At 37.3% G+C, this 25,931-nt stretch overlaps 1 protein-coding gene across 1 annotated transcript in view; it reads right to left on the reverse strand.

The window, feature by feature from the left end:
• Positions 1–25,931, reverse strand: part of LOC139729728 (cytidine monophosphate-N-acetylneuraminic acid hydroxylase-like) — a 59,995-nt gene that overhangs the window by 18,713 nt on the left and 15,351 nt on the right. The window contains exons 8-11 of the mRNA XM_071640665.1: positions 18,711–18,846; positions 11,534–11,671; positions 10,316–10,363; positions 6,360–6,486 (exon numbers count right to left, since the gene is read on the reverse strand). Coding sequence (XP_071496766.1) covers positions 6,360–6,486; positions 10,316–10,363; positions 11,534–11,671; positions 18,711–18,846 — 449 coding nt within the window. The remainder of the gene's footprint in view (positions 1–6,359; positions 6,487–10,315; positions 10,364–11,533; positions 11,672–18,710; positions 18,847–25,931) is intronic.

Below are 25,931 nucleotides of genomic sequence, written 5' to 3' on the forward strand. Positions count from 1 at the left end.
TTTAAGTCATTGTAACCAACGCGTATCATATGAGAATTTTGAACAATAAAGGTCAGCCGCCTCTTGAGTCCATTGACCTGTAGAGGTCAAATATTTCAAAAGCCACATAAACTCAGACAGTCCTTGAAAAAATATGTCAATTCTTTCATGCAGCATCAATGAAATGAGATCAAGTTGTACCTTATTGTGGTTAAAAGTGACCGTTTGGGAATACGTACAGCGTGTCCCAGAAAAAACGAAATCGGGTTTCCATGCGTGCACTTTCTTACTATCGAAATCATAAATTTTCTTTATGAGATATACATCAGTGGAAAGATAAACTTTTCTTCTAACATTTGATATACAACTTAACGTTCATCGTTCATGCATGACTGAGTTAGAACAATGAACAGTGGTGCTACCAAATTTTCATTTGCACGCGCAAATGGTGACTTGAAGTGAAATTTTCAGACTTTTAACGATACGTTTTTGAAAAACGAAATTCATAACCCAAACATTCATATTTTCTTCTTTCATATGAGACCCTACGCGTCAAATATGAATAACGCATGCTTGATAAAAATTGGCATGAAAACATGCTTTATTTCTACCGATACGGATCTACGGATAGTCGAAAAACGAGCGTTCAGCTCTCCCGACATTAGACAATAGGCTCATGTGCAGAGCTACCAAGTCTCACACATTCTGAGTGAGTCTCAAGCATTTAGGGGCCATCTCACGATCTCACGCATGGCACCCATTTTTCTCAAGCATTGAGCAAAGTCTGCAATTTGGGCTTATTATAATGAGCATGAGTATCAGTTTATCATGTTAGAATAACCATCTGTTTCAATCAGAGTGCAGTCACAATGCGATAAAGGAAAATGAATACACACGAATATCTGAGGTAGACATTTTGATTTTAGTAATAAATACTCTAAAACCATAACTGATTCCTTAATTGCATGATATGCAAAAGACATCGGTATAACAACAGTTTATCACTGCATCATATAAAATGGTTGCTTTGTTTGATAATTTTCACTGTATGAAAACTTTATGCAATAGCAGTTAGTTACGAGTTCTTAGTCAAAAGACTGGTGCAGTCAGAAAAAATTTAGTTATGGATCATGAAAAGTTGACAATGCCGCTAAGGTTCCTTCCTGCCATTCGAATGTACCTTTAACTGTAACATAAAAATCAACATAGCATAGCGAGTTACAACTTTGGTGGGGTTGTTTTAGTGGAGCGGAGCAGGCAAGATTACTGCCAACGGAAAATGGCGCGAATAGTGGGCTCAACCGATTGAATTACAAAAGGGATGGGTGCTTCGTTGAAGTGTAAATGCCTATAGAAAATTAGGTCTATACTATTGGTGCGCAAAGTGCTAATTCTGCATTCATCTTGCTGACAATGGTTGAATGATAGAAAGAGGTTAAGGCAGAAAAGTCCGGAACGGGGTAAAGATACCATTCCAAAAAAAATGTCTTTAAAATTGACCCTTTCAAAAATCAGGTCGTGCGTAGACCTCGAGTTCATTGTTCATCGTTGTACCAACAGATGGAGCAAGGTGTAAATTATATGAATAAAATAGCACGCACATTACATAATCTTACAATGATGCTTGTCTCCGAAAATGACATTGCAGTAAGTGGACTTAATTTGCTCTCTTGAAATAAACATCTGTTTTAACCTAAGCTTGTTCGTAGCAGTAACAATGCGATGATAAGAAATGGATACACGCGTCAAATGCATTAGTCAGGCATTTTGACTTTAAAAACAGACATTTTGATTTTATGTTTAACGTTATCACACCGTGTATTCCAAAATATACAAAGAGCATCGATATAAACATGGGCGTACATGTAGAAGAAAAAAACGTTCATCACTGCACTACAGCAAATGTTACTTCACAATAAAAAAAAATACTTCATTTTATATTGTATCATGTTATAAGATAACCATCTATTTAAATCCGAGTGCAGTTATAACGCAAAAAAGTGAATATCTGAAATGATATTTGTCATTTTAATAAAGGTCACTTTGATTCCATAACTGATGCTTTAATTACATAGTATACAAAATGACATCAGTACAAACAGTTTATCACTGTATCATATTATGAAGTGATTGCTTTACTTAGTAATTTTCACTGTGTTAAAACCTTATTCAATACCAGTCGGTTTTGAATTCCTAGTTAAAAAAAAAATTAATGCAATCAGAAATGATTCAGTTATACTTATAAATCACACACAAAAAATAATTTAACAGGTTATAGGTTGTAAAAACAGTGTAAAGCAGTGAGATTACACCAAAATTTATCACTCTCCGCTCAATTCCGAGTTTGTGTTATCAGTACTGGGCAACAAACGTACGTAAAATTTACATTCGTCGTTCTTTATTCAATTACAAATTTATATGAGAAAATATACTAAACAACCATAATTCACATAGGATCTTACAACTAACAGTTTTCTTCTACTCACTCGGACCACTGTTTCCAGTTCCCAGATGAGTCGTCCGGTTTTTTTGTCATGAGCAGAACTTTCGTGCCTTGAATGGAGATCCTAGTTTTCAGTTGCCTGTTCTTGCGGAGATCATACGCGACGGTTGCCAGGCGACCGCGTTCCCTCTTCATGCGGGGTGGGAGGTCCGTGCGGAAGGTAACCTGCCGTGTCGCTGGGAGATTTCCGGGGGTTTCTCGGGGTTGCCGGGGTAGTCGAGGGTGTTCAAAAGCACGAAGAATCCGATCTCTATCGCTCATTCTCGCGAACCGGGCAATAATGGGGTCTGGGGCATCGGTCGTCGATGAGTTTCCGGCTTAGGTGGTGGATCTTTTCCTTGGTAGTCGATGGATGTTTACGTATGGTATTCCGGTGGCTTCCTCGGTCGAAATATCCAGCAGTTTAGACACTGTGTCCGTCAATACCTTGTGAACATCTTCGTTCGGCTGGGAAGGGATGCCGTAGAATAGAAGGTTCTACTTGCGCAGATGTATTTCTTGGGCGACCAACTTGTCCTCCAGCTCCATTCTCAGACTGTCGATAGAGTGTTCAATCTCGGGTATTTTTTTCCGATTCGAGCGCGGAAATTCTAGTTGACGTGTCTGATGCTGATGTTTCGAGGTCATTGATCGTGACTTTCATGGCCGCGACGTCATTTTTCATTTCTGATAGATACGAGATGACTTTGTCGAACTTGACGTGAAACTCAGTAGAGAACTGAGTAAACATTGACTTCAATTCTGTCATTATTTCCTGGTTATGTTTTGGATGTGTGGTGGCGGCTTGCTGCGGTGAACCATGGGGGAGACTGGAAGAGTGGCTGGTGGCCGAGGTTTGGCTAGCAGAGGGTAGTTGCTGGCTCGTGCTGGTCCGGCGGGTTAGGGGAGGAGCCATGGTTCTTTTCGATGATGTTGTAGCACCCTGTGGTTTTCCGTTATGGTTTGTGTCTCGGAGTTGGTCCTTTTGACTGTCTTTTGGGGCAGAGTTTTTCGGTCGAAGATTGTATTCCTTAGTTACACGATTTCCAGAGTTCATAGTTGATTCGTTTGTATCATAGTTGTGTCCTTTAGGGGAAATCGATGTGGCAAATTAGATGTAAGTCCAACAGGTATGTAGACTGTAACAAATTTGCGGAGCTAGGTCACCCACACGTCCGTCCTCTAGCACGTCATGATGATATTTCTTTAAATATATAATTTAAACAAGACGATCAAGAATTTTACATTAAAATACTAGATTTTTGAAAAAATGTGAAAATAGATTTACACCACAGTAACACCAGCTGGTGTGGTCTCTTATTGAAGCTGGACGGGTGTTAAACCATTGATATTAACACCAACAAATTTAAATCAACACCATGTGGTGTCACTTTTGAATTAACACCAGTGCAGTGTCAAAATAACACCAGGTACAGTGTCAAATTAAAACCACGAAGTGTCAGATGAACACTTTTCAACACCATCACAGTGCATTTTCAACACCTGTGGGTGTGGTCCTTTATTGAAGTTTGATCGGTGTTAGATTTAACACCCGTGGTGTTAAATCTAACACCGATGTTTTTACAGTGTGTGACATCATGAGCTATAGTAGTCTTCTCATCCAGCCATGACTGAGCAGAAACTTTAAAAATTCATAGCTTTTGAACGGATTGTCGAATTTTCCTCAAACTCTCACTGATGTGTTCTACTAATATTGCTGCATTCTCTCAACCCACATGTCCATGAAGGTGAACTTGTCCTTTAAAAACAAAACAAAAATTGGAACAATCATTCGTAGTTTACCGTAATATATGTTGTACAAAATTTAACATCAGCTTGTAATTACAATTTGATTTGAGTTGATCTGATTTAATTTGATATGATTTGATTCGATTCGATCAGATTTTTGTTCGTACGAAAAGCGTGAATATACACTTTCTTGTCACTGGTTTCCACTTACCTTGGTATAAAGATCTACGTCGACGGCAAGTTCCCTTGTAGATAAAAGTTAGTTTCCTGCATCAGCCCTTAATGTGTTAGTGATTCGAAGAGAAGTCTTATAAATGTTATGCAAGATATGAAATGAGATGATTTAATAAGTAGATCTGATGTCTGTAGCATATTCTTCTTTGTTGTACTTCGTTATAACCTGCGAAAGGCTTTGTCTCTCACGTAAAATTATCCAATTAACATGATTACGCGATTATATTACAAAAATCCGTTTTTGTGAGTCGATATAAAAACTCGTTGTTTTACCATAGGCTTCGGTTTCGTGTCCTTGCCCGCCACTCAATTTGATAAACCATTGTGAATTTGTGCATTACGTGAAGACGTGTGGGGTACAGTAACCTTTAACGATTCTCCTCGACCAAATGTGTTTATCTCAAAATTTGTCCGGTACTCCCCGTCGTGTGACTCTGCGTCAAACTTCCACAAGTCCAAAACATCTTGTGACTTCTCCTGCAGGTAATCTGGTCTGTTCAGCTGCAGTTCCTGAAAATGGTATTTGCCATGAGTATCTGAACACACTGTTTTTTTTTTTTTTTATAGATTTCAGCTTTCACCTCAGGTTTGATCTATAAAAAAGGGGGCCGTAACAGGCAGTTAAAGGATATGGTATCAAATGTCTCATTCGAATACAATAAACCAATACGCCCATTCAAGGAAATGTATGACAGGACATAAAAATTGCAGGGAAACTTGTATGCGAAGTGGCATTCTACCTCTACGGATTAGAAACTAGACAAGTTTTGCACAATTTTTTTTCCAGAACTTAACAGAAAAAAAAAGGAATGACAAAGCTGCTGTGAGATTGTGGTTGGGTATAATCATAGAGTACCCAACTGTTTCTCCTTGCTTTGTTTTGTTTGTTTGTTGTTGTTGTTTTTTTTTTGGGGGGGGGAGGGGGTTCGTTTTGGTTGTTGCAACTACATTTCAAGAGAGTCTCTCATGTTCATATAAGATGTATTTCTCAGACTATAACCACACCCCCCCCCCCAAAAAAAAAAAACAACAACAACACAACAACAACAACAACAACACACAAATACACAGGAAAAAAGTATTAAAGTAGGCCCGATGCATGGTTACTGTGAATTTAGAGAATTCCAAGCCATGGCTTACATATTCCTGCTGGAAAGAACACAGTGTTCCACAATGTGAGATACATAGTGTGAACACAATGTGAAATCTCTTCACACTGATAAATTCGAACGTTTTAACAGAACAAACACAATGTGAGTCTTCAATCCACAGTGTGAAACAAAGCACTACTATGTGAACACTCTGTGGAAACCACAGTGTGAAATCATCTTCACACTGTTAAATTCGAGCTTTTTCACTTAGTCGACTATGTGAACGCACTATGAACACACTGCGGTTCACTGTGTTCTTTCCAGTATAGGCTTGTCCCTAATTCAAAGATTAGAAAGGCAAATAGACCCGACAGAGACAACCTCATCTGCTGTACCTCCAGGGCATGAACATTGAAAACCAAGCATGAGACGTAGGAAAATTTTATAAATGAACGTTCCAACTCAAAAACAAAATGAAAAGATTGAGAGACGTTACACCTTTGAGTATAATATACAGCATGCGATAGATTGTGTTGCTGTCTATATGCATTATGAAGAGTAAACAGATAAATTAGTATTAGTTGTTGTTGTTGTAAGGTCATCATCAAATTGAAAAATAAATATTTTCTATGATACGCGATACATAACAAGAAACATTTTGAAATTATTATAAAAAAATATTCATTTATGCACTACTTTATTTAGTTTCCTTGTTTTCATAGACTTCAAACTCAAATAACTCAAGTTAACTCAAGTTATGAGCATATCGGTTTGACATATAATCAGGAAAGCCCCAAATTTGCCAGATGAGAGAGTCGACTTACTCTCACGATGAGGTCGTAGTCGTGAAACCCGACCCACTCGTAGTATGCATGGATCCATTCCGGGTATGAGAAGATTTCGCTTGAAATGTTGTCATTCACGGCATTCACGTATTTCGTGAAATTCCAGCTACAAAATAAAAAGAAAATACAAACTGAAGTGCTGAAGGGTAATATCGAAAACTTTACCAAAATCGTAGTGACGTAGTCATTTTTTTCTCTGTCATGCAGTTTGATTGTTGACAGTAGTAAAAGCCATCCACCTAAAATTACCATGGTACTCAAATTTCTCACGTATCTACCTGTCGTTACTCTTTTAACACTGCAATAATGAACGAATGGAGGACAAATTTCATTTACATCAATTCTTGATATGCAGAAGCAGTAAAACATGTAAAAAGGCAAGGCCCTATTACTCAACAGCGCAAATATGATATGGATGTTATACACAGGGGTCAGGATGAAATAGCATTTTCCAACCCCCCCCCCCCCCCCTCTTTGGATTTTATTTCGACCTTAAAGATCTTTAAATCACTGACTATGTAGTCAATGGTATAAACTTTCAAGCACGGAGCATTGCCCAAACGGCCCACTGAGAAAAAAAAAAGTGAAGAATTAATCATTGTCGTTTGTGGCGTCATAAGCTATGACCTACATTAAGTTCATTAGACAAATTTTAGAGTCCGGGCTAATTCATGTTCTTGGAAAGACGGATAGTCAAAATGGAACAACTCTAATGATAATGGTAATAATAATGATGATGAAACTGTGGACCGATTTATATAGGAAGGAGCACAAACCTCTGCAACGTCATTCTGGATAACAACATTACGTATTGGACAAAGTTGGGCATTTCATAATATAGGTGATCAGGGTTTCAGTGTGATTATTCCTTCGTCATTTTGAAGTGTTTGTAATCGATTTGTTCATTCATTCATTACTTGAATCCAGTATGACGTCGGCATATTCAATACGTTAAAACATTGTAAACCAACTATATCCGTTTGGTATATGTCCGTCGGTATATATATATATATATATATATATGTTGATAAGGTAGTCCACGTGTTGGCAAGATAAAAAGATAAGTAACAAAGCTGCAACAAAGTCCATGCTGTATTCACCAACGGTTTATTTCTTCACACAAATTTTCGAGCGTCTCGCCGCCCTTTCTCAAGTGTTGATATATATATATATATATATATATATATATATATATGAATCATATTTTTTTTAGAGGAAAATAATCTGTCCTCAGATGTTGCAGTATCGTTTACCATTGTGTGTATTTTCTCCTTCTTTTATGTCCGCTCTTCTGCATTCTTATACCGGTATTATCATGTACACAATTCTTTGCATTATATTCAATCAAGGTAGTATTTTATTATTACTCTTATATCATGGAATCCAGTTTGCTTGTGTCCACGATGGCACGTGTTGTAGTTTCATTTTTCCCCCTCTTTTTTTCCTTCCTAATTTGATTTCTTGTCAGTTGACATTGGTTTATTTGATTTTGTTTTATATGTGTTGTAGTTTCATTAATTTAATTCATTATTCGTTTTCGCATTCATTTTCTGAGGGTCCCATATAGTACAAGTTTTGCTATTCAGTGGAACCTTCCATTTCCATTCCCATCCTTATTTAATTTGAACTACATGTATAATCAAGTTCAAGTTCAACTTTATTTTCATTTCCATTAAATAAACAGGAGAAATGATATTCAATGCATAAACAAAACAAATTTGTAGTGATTTCGATAAACGTACATCAACAAGATACATGTGATGATGAGTAACGACATACAATTGCATTTATAAGGCCTATATACATATGCATATTACACGGATGGGAATGGTACATATACCAGAAAGACTACAAAAGGGCGGACATATTAAAAGCAAAGAATAGACACAATGATGCATTGTTCGATGACTGTCATATTTGAGGAGAACTTATATTCGACAGATTATTTTACTCTCATGATAGAAAATAGTTGATGTGTAATGATTAATGCATATTATATATATATATATATATATATATATATATATACACTCAGCAAAAAAAGTAAGTTCCCCCCTAACATTTTTGGATATATCTCAAAAAGTATTTTACCGATTTTCAGAATTCAAACGGAAATGGATAAAGAATTTTATCACTCATAACATGAGTGGCAAACCATTGCCACCAGATATTATTATTGGTGTGAAAAATGTATTTTATGTCAAAATGCATGGAAATAAAAGTTGCACTTTAGTGATTTGCAGTGACTTCTACACAAATAATCAAACAATCAATCATGATTCTGAACATTTAAGCATGGTTTATTGCATATTTTTTCTATCTCTTTCTTTTCATGAGCATACAGTCAAGTATTTGATAATTGATATGTCCACCATCCGCTTCAATGACCAGCCGGCATCTCGTCCTCATACTGTTAACTGAAGTTTGTACTTGGCGCTGCTCAATGTTGGCCCATGCTCTCTGCAAGATGCGCTGAAATTATTGCAATAAAGTGTCATTTTCACCTCCTTGCTTGCTTTCCGCTTAATGATATCCTAAAGATTCTCTACTAGATTACAGTCAGGGGATCTTGTAGGCCACTCCATACTTTCGATGCCATTTCCCTCAACAAACTGATCTACAGCTTGATCGCATGATGCAAAATGGCCAAAGGCACATTAATGTGATCAACCCAAATTGGAATTACAAATCACATGGCATCTCCCAACATTTTCATATTGAAAAGGCTATTGTTTAAAAAGTATGCATAACATCTGCTTAATAGGGAAGCACATTGTACCTGAAGAAATTCCTGAGAATTACACAATTTGAAAGGTCATTTGCTAACTTACATAGGAAATGTATACAATATGCTTCATATAGCCTATTAAAGTGCAACTTTTTTCCCCATGCATTTTGACATAAAATGCGCTTTTTTTTTTACACCAATAATGATATCTGGTGGCAATTATATGCCATTCATGTTATGAGTAATGAAATTTCCTATCCATTCCCGTTTGAATTATGAAAATCCGTGAAACACTTTTTGAGATATATTCAAAAATGTTAGGGGGAAATTACTTTTTTTGCTGAGTGTGTATATATATATATATATATATATATATATATATATAATATATATATATAAAGATAAGTGATAAATTAATTGAGTTAATGAAACAAACCTAGTTCGGTAATATGTTATAAGATTTCAATAAAAATAATTTCAATTTATTCTTGAAAGAATTCAAAGTTCGTGCTGTTACAATATCATTAGAAAGTGAGTTCCAAAACTTTGGCCCATCGTAAATAAAGGTGTTCTGAGTTCTGAAAAGAACAATAATACGGTTAAAAAAATATTAAAGATTTATACATTGCGTGTATTAAGGAGGGAATACATGCACCTGCAAATCCCCCCCCCCCCAGAAAAAAAGAAGACATTCAACAACCAGTTACAGTGCAGAAGGAATTAAAATACCAGCTGTTACCTCGCCCCAAATGTCTTAGAGAAGGAAGAAAATGCAATAGGTCATAGACACAGTGACAGAATTTGAGGGCACAAATAGCTGGTTTTAACTTTAACTTTAACGGGTAAAGAATTCCATATGAAGTTCCAGTATGTGTAAGTATGTGCATTCTATGAAATGATTTTAGATCTACTTTAAGCATAATATTTCGTGTGTTGTACTTATTGAAACTAAGAATACTGTATAGAAAACAAAATCACTTTGTTGAATATATCCACAAGATTTCTAGGAGTGGGGTTTGCTTTTGCAAAAGAACCTCATCTATGACATATGACACCGCCATCCAAGACTAGGCAATGATTCATGTAATAAACTAAGAGCTTAGAACATGGACGGAAGACAAACCTCAGAAGATAGAAGGAACGTCATTCAGGGTGACAAATTAAAGATTTTTAAAAAGAAAAACACGACTTGACGCGCAACTCTTACCTATCTTTGAATAGTTTGGTACTGGCAGGCGGATCTTGAATGTAGTCTCTGCATCGTCAAAGAATTTTTAAGGCAGAAGAAAAACATCTTTAAATAAGATGTAGTGAAAACAATATGTTTTCAGATTCTTAAAGATCATCTCTGGAAATCGTTATCATTCCATTTAGGCTAATCATGTTAATGAGAAATCAATTCATGATTCAGGACAAAGCCAGTGTATTTATTAATTTTTGTTTTCAACAAAGTTCTTTCACCTTTATGCACATTATTTGTTATGCAATTGCACATGGTGACGTCATCATCTCACATTGGTGAGCGTTAGAATCATTTTTAGTCACCTATTCAATTGTATTCAATGCGGACATCATATTTCCGGAGCAAAATAATTCAAAGGTCTCATTGATGAGGTAAAATGATGTATCGGTGCGATGTCAAATGATATATAATCTTTTTCGGGGAGAGTGGACGTTCCGATTTTCATGGAGAAACATTAATTTGTCTTTGCCATCAAAATTTTGTGATTTTTAAGTTCTTTCTATTTTCTAGGAGAATGAACCCCAAATATATAATTGGATTGAGGGAGGAAACAATATCAGTAGAACACTGTCATCAGCAAAGTTAACGAGGCCCTAATATTAAGTTAGGCTTGCTAGGGATAATCATGTATGGTACTTTGATTTGTTTTCCTCTTTTCATATCTCTGTCCTCTGTCACAATGATTTCTTTGATTCTTTGTACCATGCAAAAAAAAAAAAAGAAAAGATAAATGAAATGAAATGAAGTGAAAGTTTGGGGGAAGTCTAAAAAGAATGTCTCAACAAATTATGCATTTTTGAATTTTTCATCGCTGGGTGGGAAAACTACTACAGTTTATGACTTCATGTAGGAAAAACGATGTGAAGAAAATATACAGAAAATTCAGCATGTTTTCCTTTTCTAGCATAACGCTCTTTCAAAAAGCAGGTGGAATGACATTACCCTTAACATGTGTCAATAGTACCTCGCAGGAATGTATATTCCCCCTTTCCCCAAGATTCAAATATTGTGGAATTCTTTTTAAATTCTAATTAGATTATTGTCCCGGCGTGGCGTCACGAAATGTAGTACTCTTCTCCTTCAAAGATATCAGCATTCATTAAATCAACATGTTTATTTGGGTTTAATTTCCTTTCTATAGTCAACTTCTAGTCAACCACAAAAGTCAGGATGCATGTGTACCTGTCTCCTTGGATAGCCTTCTGTAGATCCAAGACGGACCCTGGTTTTGGAGTCCATGTTTTCACAAGTGGACAGCGCTTGTTGATCAATGCGTTGAGGGTATCTGGTTCGTTTCTGATGTTGATTTTCCGAAGATATCTTTGGGGAGCGGAGGGTAAAACAGAAGTTGCAACAAACAATGTAACCACCAACACTGTAGATACTGAAAAAAAGCAGTAGAATGCCGTGTAGGTGTTCCAAAAAAAAAATCCCACTTTTGATCCTTAATAGTTCAAAAACTATATATCAGGTAACACTGACATTGATATGAGCAATAGCTGAATAGTACAATTGTTTAGGCTATTTAAAAGTGAAGGCATAAATCAGTTTCATTATATTCGGGATTCATTTTTTAAGTTAGTTAGGATTCAGATTGTGCTCTATTTTCAACTTCTGTACAAAACTGTAACTTTGCACAGGGGTCAATTTGTGTGTATGATGGGAGTGCGTGGTTAACACCCAGACAATGGTCCTGGACAATGATACTTAATTATTCATTCATGAGCAATTATTGTTGTTGTAGTTGTTGTTGTTATTGTTTTGTTTTTAATTGCGTGTATCACTCTAGATTCAGTATTTACCCCAACTATCACAGCTAGTCTTTATTCATCCTGAAATGTAAGTTATGCAAGCACATTACGTTTTTCCTGTGTATGCATTTCACTTCTTACCATGAATTGAGACTAGCAGTGCAAGGGCAATCCATCATGAATTATCAATTAAAGCATTCATGTGCCTTAGAGCAAGAGACCGAAGAAAGTCTAGTCAGCAGAGCTCTAAACAAGTAGTATTCATGTACATTGGTCAGGGTTGTCGTAAGAACACACTCACATACACATCATTGGTTCCTGTGTATAAAGTTCAGGTTTTGCACAGAGGGTTAAAATTTGACCAAAATCTGGAGCCTATGGATTTAATGAAACTGATTCATGTTTTCATATTCAAATCACCTCCAAGTAAACTGTGCACTATTCAGCTATTGATTCAACTATCAATGACGGTGTTATCTGATATATAGTTTTCGAGATATTTAGGATCAATAGTGGGATTTTTTTTTTTTTAACACCAAGTACATGATCACTGAGTTTTCAGTTAGGGGATTGTATTCCTCGAAACAGAAATTATTGAAGATACCAGTGGTATTGCGCAAAACGACGCCTTAAAATTGTACTTTTCCCTCACAATATAATCATTATTTGATACTAAAAAACCCAGAATGCTTTAGTATCAGCATGAAATTGAGATTCTCCCTGACGTGATTAACGAACTTCTTCTCGTCGAATCTTGTATAGGCACTAGCAACACCGTCAATATTACACTTTAGAACTATAATGTGCCTTGTTCTATATCTAAACTAGCACATGGAAAGCCAATCTTGCAGAGGAATTACTGAATACGGTGACCAAGTAATATTACATTTAAATTCATAATTTTTTAATCATTTACCATCTTTATGTTAAAGGTATTGTTTACCATTGGGAGCAGTGATTTAAGAAATGTTTGAGTTATCATATTTGATGCATAGCATGTGTAGGTCTGTGGTATCACAAAACATCCTACCATATAAAAAATGTGCAATAAAGTCTGAAATATTAGGAGATATCACTATTGTTCTAAAAAAAAAACCTGACTGTAGACGGTTTAGTCTAAAAACAATTTTATTATAATTATTGTTCACAATTTGTCCATTTAAACATGCATAACACTATAATGATCAAATTTTTTATCCCTAACTCACATTTTCGAACAATTTTGAATCACTAGGTTTTTGTTTCATCTGCAAGATGGTAAATAATGCCTTTCAGGTACTTTGATTAAAAAATAACCAGTACATGGCAGGTGTTTCATTCGTCGTATTTTCATTATAATTACATTCTGAGAATAATGAACATTGAAATCGCTTGTCATCGAATGGATACTTGCTTTCCAACACGCTTGCACACAAACATTATTTTTGACGCGATATAATATTTACAGCCAATAACATTATTAGTATCTGTAAAATGAACAATATTCATTCTCAATTCATAACTTTGTTAACATTCCATATTTCAAATGGAAAGCGTTTTGTTGGTCGAATATGCTTGCTTCATCATCGCATACGTTGCATAAATGTGATGATTCAAGTGGCTGAAAACATTTGCATTCAAACGCATTGACATGAGGTGCGTATAATATGCAAGTAAAGGCCTATATATATATATATATATATATATATATATATATATATATAAATATATATATATACACATATACACAATTATAATTTATATCATTATAAAAGTGGCTACTTGTATAACGCAAAGGTCCACCTTTCAGTGCTCATGGCGCTTCAAAAATGTTAGTTTCAGTTTCAGTTTATTTTATTTAATCACGGCAAGAAAGCTGTTCTTCTGCCAATCCGTGAACAACATAAAAAATAGCAGAAATACATACAAATGGCATATACAATTATAATAAAGAAAGGAACAAGTGTCAGGTAACAACAAAACAACGATACATTTGAAAAAGTACAGCTGTGGTAACATGTTAATTCAACAATATCAAATAGAAGGAGAAAAAAGAGAAAAAATAATATATCAAGAGCTCGTTTGAAACTGGACAGATCTTCGAGAGCTTACATTTCAACTCATATGTGACCGTGCACCTCAAAACGAACATAAAGTCGCACTCACTGATTTTGCGTGAGGACTGAAAGTAAGTGAAATGGGTCAACCTAGCCAAACTTGACTTTTTCATATTTTCTGAAAGAGCGGGTCTTCTTTTACATTATGCTAAAATTTGGTATCATAAATGGGCAGGAAAATGTGTTTTTTTAGCAGTTTATCTCGAACATTTTTGGTAGAATAGTGTGATTAGGTGTGTCTTTAGAACCGCTTTTTCATTTCTGAAAAACCTTGTCCACACTCTTCACTTTCAACTCTGGTAACTTTTGAAAGGATAGTGCTACTGCTTTGAAAGTTGGCAATAATTATGGACAGAATGTGTCAATGAGGCATGCTTAATTTCAGTTTAATCTGATAATCCCTTCATTGTTGTTACTCTGGTGGTTTACTTCATGTTTTTTGTTCCATTCATCACACAGCCAGCACGGTTTGGTAAAGATTAAGTGCTTGAATAGACACTGTACTTCAGAGCCTCTTTTCTCAGTTCACACCTTTCCTGAGTTTGTGCTTTCTTTCCAATAGTTAGATAGGTTAGGAGAGTCCATTTGATTTGAGTTATACATCATTTTAAAGCTTAAAGTCTGATCTTTCAGAATATGGTCTTAACTAAAAATTCATGTTTGGCGACTTTTTGTTTGTTTTGAGGTGCAGGGTCACATATGCTGACTGATTCTAACTCTGGACTCCTGTAAAGGCAAGAATTCTTTTTCGAACTGCTGTTTTTGCTTTACACAATACAAATTTCTTTGTACTGTTTCTAAAAAGAAAATAATTTGCTGTATGTTCTTCAAAAAATTGCAATACACAATCTGAAAACATTCCATTAGAAATGTTATACATCTATGCAAGTTACTCTCACGAAATTTGGGAGTTATGCACAAGATTAAGCAGGTTTTCCCCATATATATATATATATAACGTATAATATAGTTTATATTCGATTTTATTACTTCCCTATCTTCATTGTAGTATACTGGCATGGGGGAATTGTTCCAAAATATGCATGGAATCTATCTTCAGAATACAAAAGCGAGCTATAAAGATTATCAATTGTACGAATTATTTAGCACCGACAAGCCAACTTTTGAAAGTAATAACGTACTAAAGATTTTTGATATACATGTATATTCTTACTCCCTTGGGATATCTATGTACCAGTTAAGTAAGGATGAATTACCTTATGCTTTTACTCCCATGTTTGTTCAAAAAATAAAGCTTTACATTCCTACCTTACAAGACAGGAAAATTTATTCCACTTTCCCCCAAAAGAACTGCATTTGCTCTTAAAACATTAGTTCATACAGGTCCGACATTCTGGAATAGCCTCGACTCTAACATCACTGAATTGTTGTTACTGAATTGCTTCAAACGCAAACTAAAAAAAAAAAATCCTCGTGCAGGCTTATGTCTAATCATACAACATGCAATCTTCATCCGGACTTCCTCCTCTTTATCAGATTCGTTGTTTATTAGGTATTCCGGGTTTGCTTTTCGTTCTTTTGACTGAGTCATTTATGTCAAGGCTAATCCTGAATTAATGAACCATTATGTATCATATGCATTTTTGCGCATTCTTACAGTTACGTAACTAAATTGCTCGGGTGACGAGGAATCTTGCAAGCGCAATACAGCGGCTATTTCGTTATGCTCTCATGTATTTTATTTGTTTCTATTGCTCTTTTTGCTCTCTTTTCCTTTACGTCCATTTCCTTCCTTTCATAGTTTTCGTTACTAGGTTGTGTAAGAAGACCAACATTTTCATCTATATAGGGACCTATAAATTACAAGCTCTGCTTTTTAGTAGGTTCCCACATTTCATGGTTAATTGTCTTCTCTTGTATTCTTTAATTACGACACTATGTCCAGTCTTATGTTCAATCGATTGTATCATGTTATTTGTGTTTGAGATGTGGAACAATAAAAATCAATCAAATCAATACATAACATGTAGTAATTGTTTATATCTTCGTTTTTCCAAAGTATCTAATGACAGACGTTTGTAGATTGCTGAGTACATTGGTTCAACCAAAAGGACAGTTATCAAAACTCTATTTTGAATAATTTGCAACTTTTCAGAATCCGTTTTTTGCAGATTACCCCATACAATGAATTTACTCTTATAATGGACTTGATAAATACAAGAGCATTTTTTTTTTCAGTTATACAAAATCGTATTTTTTTTCAATAAATACAGACTTTTCACTGTGCTTTTTGTCACCCTATCCACCTGTTTGCTCCAATCAAGATGTTGGTCAAGATAAACTCCTAAGTATGAATTTTACAGCAAGTAACAGAGGGAACCTCAGATTCATCAATGCTGACTCTCAACACCTTGTTCCTATTCCTCTTTCTGGAACCTACTAACTTCACTTCACACTTTTTCACATTCAGAGCGAGGAAGTTTACTTTCAACCATTGTGACAAGCACGTCAAGTCGTTATTGAGAGACCTCTTTGTATTTGACGGAGATCCTTGCTAGGTAAATAAAGACACGTATCGTCATGGTATAATGGACCTTACATTCCTTAATGCAATCAGGCAAATCGGTGATGTACACAATAACAAGAGCTCTAACGTAGAGCCCTGTGGGATTCCACATGTTACATACCTAGGCTCAGATATGGAGCCGTAAATACCAGTATACAGACCACAATCACGGAGAAATTTACAGAAGCATTTACACGAATTACTATTCAGTCCAACATTGTCCAAGGAGAGATAACTTATGAAGAAGTGTCGCAGATTGACTGTGTCTAATGCCTTTTTGGGGTCAATGGCGACCATTCCAACCATTTTACCCTTATCTAATTTATGGAGCATTTCTTCTCTGACACAAAGTAAAACAGTCATAGTGGAATGGGCAGGTCTGAAGCTTGATTTATTTGGGTTAATGATATAATTTCTATTCAGATAATCATACAACTGATAAAAGATGAGCTTTTCAATTTTCTTTGTAACAACAGACAAAAAGATATGGGTCTGTAATTATCCATCTCACTTCGACTACCACTTTTATACACTGGCGCAACTTTTGAGACCTTCCATTGTTCTGGAATGCAACCACAATTCAACGAAAAATTAAATATATATAGAAGTGACTTTGAAATTTTACTCATAACAGGCTTTATCAATTTTATAAACGTATAGTGTCCATTCCATAGGAGTTTTTCATTGGCATACTTTCAACCACCTTCACAGTGTCTTTAATTACATATTCAAACGAGAACAAGGAGCTCCATTTCGGTACTCATTTTGCAATCTCTTCCTCTGTTCTTTGATCATGACTCTTGCAAATCGCATCTCCTATTTTTGTGAAATATGCATTAAAAAAAATTTGACATATCAACTTTATCCTTGAATTGCGTGTTATTATTCACAATGTATTCTATTTGCTTGAATGTATTCTTTGCAGGAGTAATAAACTTTAAAGATTTCCAGACATCTTTTGAGTTACCATTGCTGGAATAAATGACATGACTTATGTATTCTTTCTTCGTCTGACGACATTTCATAGTAACTTCATTTCTAAGCTTCGTGTAAAGTAAACTTCGTAAACTATCACTCACTCTGAGTTTTAGATGATTTAGAAATGAGTTTTTGTCGATCTCTTGGACGCATTATATATAAACTTTCTTCTGTTATCCAAGAAGATTTTTTTTTTGTCTTTACGCTTTTCTTTTTAAGCGGTACAAATTCATTCCTCACACTTAATAACTTTTCTTTTTTTCAAATTCATGATATGATTTAATAACATTATGGTATGTTTCTACGTGGTTCCATTATTCTTATTGCATTTACCAGCATTTCGAGACACCTTATTATATGTACATTTTGTTTATGGTTCTTGTTCTTTGTACCCCAAGTGCAATATACAAGGTAGTGGTCACTCAGATACGCACATAAAGGGTTGAAGAATTGGTCTGCTGGGTAATCAAGCTTAGGTCTGCCTGAACCGCTTTGAAGTCTCCCGTGGCCGAGCGGTTAAGGCTTTGGCGTTCCATGCCAAAGACCCGGGTTCGACTCCCGGCGGAGACTAATTTTACAGCTTGTGCTATTTAGAAAAAAAGAAGGTGAGGGGGAACAGTAAGAGGAATTTCAATTTCAGTCGAGGGATCATCTTATCTCACATGTTCATAATATGTATATATGTAAATACACACTGTATGTATTCATGCATATGTAGTATAGATTTCATAAACACACAAGATATATATGTATATATATATATATATATATATATATATACTGACATCAAAGGACTTAACCACAACATGGCGGTGAAAGGACAGTAAACCTATTGACAGCAAATCTTGCACATATAGACGTGGCTGGTGTTGGGTAGCACCCCTTTATATATATATATATATATATATATATATATATATATATACATATATCAGTGTGTGGTTCGTGTGTGTTGGTGTGTGTGTGTGTGTGTTTGTGAGTGTTTCACATTCATTACCGTGACTTACTCATCGGAGGGATGCGCTTCTATGAAGTATCCAGCGATTGGGCAGAACACGACGGGCTTTACATCGTGCACCACTTGTGCCTTGTAGGAGAGTAATTTCTTGCGTTCGTTCCGAATGAATTGCTCTTTCCATTCGTCTGAGCAGTACAAAACAGATCAAAGGTAAGGCATGCAATGCATTTCAATAACACGTGATCATTCTTTCGATATCTTTTTTCATACATTTACGCATACTTACATACACACTGTATGTGCTGCCTGCACATATTTATCACATTGTAAATGCACAGTGCAGTGCGTTTCAATTGGCTAACGTCGAGAATGTATTGTGACGTGCACGGTTGAAACGCAGTGCAAAACTCTTTCTTCAATGGATTGGATTGTAAAAATCATTCTTTTGTAGCAAATACCACTGGCTTTTCGTTCGAGTCGACTTTCCTTGCTGCATGGGCAATCATTCCGGGGCCTTTATGCTATTTACATTTTAACGGCGTATCTCTCGGTGTGAATTCTCAAGGCAATTCTAACATTTTTCTGTGGCATGCTTTTGTAAACAAAAAAAAAAGGGGGAGGGAATTCGTTTTCAAGAAAGGCTTCAAAGATTTGGAACGCCAGCAAAAGGATATCATTTATATTCTCGCTCCACAGTTACACTGTGTGCTTATAGTGCACATTGATGCTGTGCCCACGTTAAAATGGCATGTACATATTGCCTACTTCTTGTAGTTGTACAGTGTACACTTGTTAGCTTATCAAAATCATACCGATTTGAGCTCAGGTTCTTAAATACTGCCTAAAAGGAATGTGAATAAGATATGAAATTAAAGGGGCTATACAGTACTGGTTGAGGTGGGGTATCATGGTTTTAACATTCCTAAGTGAGATAATGAGAAACCTCTTATGAAATATGAAAGAGCATGTAATTTTTCGAATGATTGAACGTTTATGTGATGAAAATTGGTTTTCATATGGCTGAGATATCCAAAAAAGTGATAATAATGAAAGATTACATGCCCCAACTTTATTAGGATCTCTTTGTTTCACCTTGTATCTCGGCCACTTCAAGACCGATTTTCATCAAATAAACGTTTGATACCCCTTACAATTGCATGCTCTGTGACATCTCATAGAGTGGTTTCTGAATATCTCGCAAAATGTTAAAAGCTAAATCCTCACCTCGACCAGAACTGTACACACCCTTTAACATAACAGAATACGTTCATGAAAAGATTGTCATGCGATTTAGATCACTTTTATTATACTTATTGCTTGATGTCATAATATTTGTTCAGTTATTTTCTTTTTTTAATAAGAATATTTTTGATGCATGTTAGCGTCACGAAAGCATGAAGCGACTAATTTTCAAGTAGGTAACTAAGCTACACAATTGAGCGCATTAATTGTATGATATATATATAGCAATAATAAAGTCACAACAGAGGAATGCAGGGAATGCATTAATAGCCAATCTTGATTTAATGAATAATCCGAATTTTCGAGGAACCTTCCTCTTCTTCAGGGATGACAGTGCGAATATTCACAATGGGTGATTTCAAGTTCGGTGCTAGTGCTAGTGCTAGTGCTAGCCCCCAAATAACAGCGTTAAATCGAGCTCCAACACCGACGGTCAGATTAACGAGGCGATACCGATCAAAATTATCGATCACCAGCACTAGGTGTTGGAATCACAGCACCGCGAGCTCCGCGGTAATTGCGCGACGAAAAAAAGTGATTGCGCGTGATTACAGTAAAATATTAAAAGATGTAGACAAAATTGCTCAGTTTTAGAGACTTGGTGAGGAAGACAGATTAAAATTCCACAAATTTCATCCACTCCCCTAAATACAACTATCTTAAATTTGCTCCCAGGCTCGGATTTAGAAAGCCATGTCGAGAGTGTTCGTGTACGTTACGTGGGCGACCACTGCATTAGCATAGACTTTGCACGTAAAACGTGCAACTACTTATGGACGTACATAAGAGTCTCGTACGGCAACGCTAACACCAGCACCGAACTTGAAATGACGAAAATGATAATCCCTAGGGGCTAGTGTTAGTCAATGGCGAAAAAGCACGTAAATCGCTAACACAAACGGCGGAGCTCGGTTCAGCAGACGACATTGAACACCGAGCCTAGCACCAACTACCGGAAATACGTCATAATTTTGAGGTCAACTCCCAACACCGACGTGATTTCAAGTTCGGTTTTATCGCCGGTGTTAGTGCTGAGATAGCACTAGCACTAACGCTAGCACCGAACTTGAAATCACCCAATGATTATTAAGAGTGAGGTGTTACTACCCTGCTAGCGCGCGCAATAAGTGTAACCAAAACAAAAAAATAATAGATAATAACAACAAACGCATGTTGTGCGCTTATGAGTGTCATACTACACGTCATAATAGATAAGACGTCACACTAGGATTGCGCGCGCTGCACAAAAAGATCATGAGACAATAATAGCAATAATAGAAACGTCATAAAGGCAATGAAGTTAACATGATACAATGAAGGTGCCAATGGATTTTCACAGTGATATGTCAATATCCCACCAGCGCGCGTAGTCTCAGTGTAACCAAAACAACGGATAACAAATAATAACAATAAACGCATGCTGAGTTGCGTGAATATATGAGTGCCATACTGTGCGTTATAACAGAGAAGACGTCACACTGAGATGGCACGCGCTGCACAAAGGAGACAATAATTATGAACGATAATAGAAACGTCATAAAGGCAATGAAGTGATACAATCTGTCAAGTGCTTGTACGCATTATATACAGAGGAGAGACGAGAGACGAGAGAGCAAAAAGTAGGAAAGGAGGGAATAAGGAGAGAAGAAAGACACAAGAAAAAATGTCATAATATACATGAGGTACACTTACTCGTAACACATCAAGACTGCGCAAGTTGTCTAGTACCAGAAAAATAAACTGAAGACCTCTACAAGGGTGAAATTATCAACAGCGGAGTAGCAACTGAAATTAGTTATCGGAAGAAAGTGTATGGGCTGAGCCAGGAAAGATCTTTGTTCATGCCTGTTTCAAAACTGCGGCTCCGAACAATGAAACGCAGTTCTGCCCACTTCCTGTCTTCAGCCGATTTGTAACCCCCGCCAAAGATGCAGACTTTCAAGTCTTTCATCGAATGGCGGGGGTCACTGAAGTGGTTCGCCACTGGAGTATCTTTATGCTTGAGGATTGAGCTTTTGTGGTTATTGAACCTCATGCGAAACTTCGTGCTTGTCTCACCTATGTATGACACCCCTGGGCATTTACTGCACATAATACAGTAAAGCACATTGCTAGAGTCGCATGTGTGGTCCGTGGTTTGATTCTGAGTGACGGAGAGATTTGCACCACTGTTTCTGTCACCAGATGGTTACAAATTTGACATCGTGGTTTGTCGCACCTCTTGTTACCTTTTGGGGTTGCAGGTTTTGGTAACTCACTCTGCACCAGAAGTGATCTCAAGTTGGGCGGTTGTCTTTGGGAGTGTAGAGGTGGTTCCCCCAATATTGTAGAAAGTCTGGGATCAAGTTGAATATTCGTCCACTCTTTCTTGGTCGTGGAGACAAACTTTTTGACTTGTGGGTGGAATGTAGTAACGAGAGGAATGCGATCGTTCCTCTCATCTTTAGGTTTAGAGTCTAACAGGTCTTCTCTCCGTTTTTCATTGACCTTTTTGAGCGCATTATTCACGAGGCGAACTGGATAACCCCTTCTGACAAAATGTTCTCCCAGACGTACAGCATCTTCTTCAAACACCTTGGGGTCAGAGGTGATCCGCTTATATCTGACTAGTTGGCTGTACACAATTGATTGCTTTGTGTGCAAGGGGTGGAACGAATTGTAATCTAAGTAGGTGAAGGAATCCGTGGGTTTAACATACACACTGGTGGAAAGCAAGTTACCATTCTTAGACACGTTGACATCCAGGAAGTGGATTTCCTCTCTGGAGCTCTCCATTGTGAACTGGATGTGACGATTATGTTTGTTAAATGCCTCGTGAAAGGCTGCGAGGTCTTTTTCACTGTGGGGCCAGATTATGAAAATAACAGACGTGTGAGACTCCGGGAGTTCTTCGCCAAAAAAGACGACTCAGCCGATATGACACGCGCCCAACCCATCTCGCAACCACCATCGCTGACGAAGGCTAAGTGGACCCCTCCAACTGGAAGGAATCCATATATTGACCACTACACCTCTGCAGTGGAGCGACATCTCGACAACTTCCTCTGTCACGTCAACGAGCAACGACCCAGCCAACAAGAGAAGGAACAACTCCGAGCAATCAACACGTTGAAGAACAACGCGGACATCGTCATCAAGCCGGCGGACAAAGGCGGAGCCGTGGTGATTTTAGACACGAAGGACTACATCGCTGAGGCTCAACGCCAGCTCTCAGACAAGGATTTCTACCATCCCCTGGTTGAAGACCCCACGCCAGAATATCACGAGCAAGCCCAACAATGTGTAAAGAACCTTAAGTCTGCTAATAGCTCTGAGCGTACACTGGTCCCTGACAATCCCCGGGTGAGTAAATTCTACCTATTACCTAAGATTCACAAACTTCCCAATATGGTGGAGACCGCATCTGATGCAGGGGTGTCTGACGTTCAAAAAATGATTAAGGAAGCCAGGGATAAGCATGTAATCCCTCCTGGCAGACCTATCGTCTCAAGCGTTGATTCTCTGACAGAACCAATGTCAAAAACTGTTGACAAAAAACTTCAGACGTACCTACCCAAAATCAAAAGTTACGTGAAAGACACGACGGATTTTCTTAACAAGATTAAGTCTGGAACCCTCAGCTCAGACTGCCTACTCGTAACCATGGACGTGAAGAGCCTTTACACCAACATCCCACACGATCACGGTGTAGACGCTCTTCGTACGTTCCTCACAAAACTGGACGTACCCAACAATGACATCGATGATATAACGTCCATGACCGAGTTCATATTGAAGCACAATTACTTTGAGTTTGACGGCAAACACTACCTTCAACGAAAAGGTACCGCCATGGGGACCAAGATGGCGCCCGTGTACGCTAACATATATATGGCAGTCCTGGAAGAAGATTTCCTCTCTAAATGCACTCTCCAACCCTCAATGTATCTGAGATACATCGACGACATTTTCATAATCTGGCCCCACAGTGAAAAAGACCTCGCAGCCTTTCACGAGGCATTTAACAAACATAATCGTCACATCCAGTTCACAATGGAGAGCTCCAGAGAGGAAATCCACTTCCTGGATGTCAACGTGTCTAAGAATGGTAACTTGCTTTCCACCAGTGTGTATGTTAAACCCACGGATTCCTTCACCTACTTAGATTACAATTCGTTCCACCCCTTGCACACAAAGCAATCAATTGTGTACAGCCAACTAGTCAGATATAAGCGGATCACCTCTGACCCCAAGGTGTTTGAAGAAGATGCTGTACGTCTGGGAGAACATTTTGTCAGAAGGGGTTATCCAGTTCGCCTCGTGAATAATGCGCTCAAAAAGGTCAATGAAAAACGGAGAGAAGACCTGTTAGACTCTAAACCTAAAGATGAGAGGAACGATCGCATTCCTCTCGTTACTACATTCCACCCACAAGTCAAAAAGTTTGTCTCCACGACCAAGAAAGAGTGGACGAATATTCAACTTGATCCCAGACTTTCTACAATATTGGGGGAACCACCTCTACACTCCCAAAGACAACCGCCCAACTTGAGATCACTTCTGGTGCAGAGTGAGTTACCAAAACCTGCAACCCCAAAAGGTAACAAGAGGTGCGACAAACCACGATGTCAAATTTGTAACCATCTGGTGACAGAAACAGTGGTGCAAATCTCTCCGTCACTCAGAATCAAACCACCGGACCACACATGCGACTCTAGCAATGTGCTTTACTGTATTATGTGCAGTAAATGCCCAGGGGTGTCATACATAGGTGAGACAAGCACGAAGTTTCGCATGAGGTTCAATAACCACAAAAGCTCAATCCTCAAGCATAAAGATACTCCAGTGGCGAACCACTTCAGTGACCCCCGCCATTCGATGAAAGACTTGAAAGTCTGCATCTTTGGCGGGGGTTACAAATCGGCTGAAGACAGGAAGTGGGCAGAACTGCGTTTCATTGTTCGGAGCCGCAGTTTTGAAACAGGCATGAACAAAGATCTTTCCTGGCTCAGCCCATACACTTTCTTCCGATAACTAATTTCAGTTGCTACTCCGCTGTTGATAATTTCACCCTTGTAGAGGTCTTCAGTTTATTTTTCTGGTACTAGACAACTTGCGCAGTCTTGATGTGTTACGAGTAAGTGTACCTCATGTATATTATGACATTTTTTCTTGTGTCTTTCTTCTCTCCTTATTCCCTCCTTTCCTACTTTTTGCTCTCTCGTCTCTCGTCTCTCCTCTGTATATAATGCGTACAAGCACTTGACAGATTGTATCACTTCATTGCCTTTATGACGTTTCTATTATCGTTCATAATTATTGTCTCCTTTGTGCAGCGCGTGCCATCTCAGCGTGACGTCTTCTCTGTTATAACGCACAGTATGGCACTCATATATTCACGCAACTCAGCATGCGTTTATTGTTATTATTTGTTATCCTTTGTTTTGGTTACACTGAGACTACGCGCGCTGGTGGGATATTGACATATCACTGTGAAAATCCATTGGCACCTTCATTGTATCATGTTAACTTCATTGCCTTTATGACGTTTCCATTATTGCTATTATTGTCTCATGATCTTTTTGTGCAGCGCGCGCAATCCTAGTGTGACGTCTTATCTATTATGACGTGTAGTATGACACTCATAAGCGCACAACATGCGTTTGTTGTTATTATCTATTATTTTTTGTTTTGGTTACACTTATTGCGCGCGCTAGCAGGGTAGTAACACCTCACTCTTAATAATCATTGTGAATATTCGCACTGTCATCCCTGAAGAAGAGGAAGGTTCCTCGAAAATTCGGATTATTCATTAAATCAAGATTGGCTATTAATGCATTCCCTGCATTCCTCTGTTGTGACTTTATTATTGCTATTTCTAGTACTGCCAATACGCGGAACAACTACAATATATATATATATATATATATATATATATATATATATATATATATTATGAGTGTGTGTGTGTGTGTTCTAAAGAAAGCTTAACAAAGGCATAGCAAAGCTTGCCAAAAAGAGACAAAGCGAGGTTTTCAGAACACCTACG

This window comes from Diadema antillarum, unplaced genomic scaffold (genome assembly GCF_040938485.1).
Source record: "Diadema antillarum isolate AM-2024a unplaced genomic scaffold, OU_Dant_1.0 seq00000256_RagTag, whole genome shotgun sequence".
Lineage (NCBI taxonomy): Eukaryota > Metazoa > Echinodermata > Echinoidea > Diadematoida > Diadematidae > Diadema > Diadema antillarum.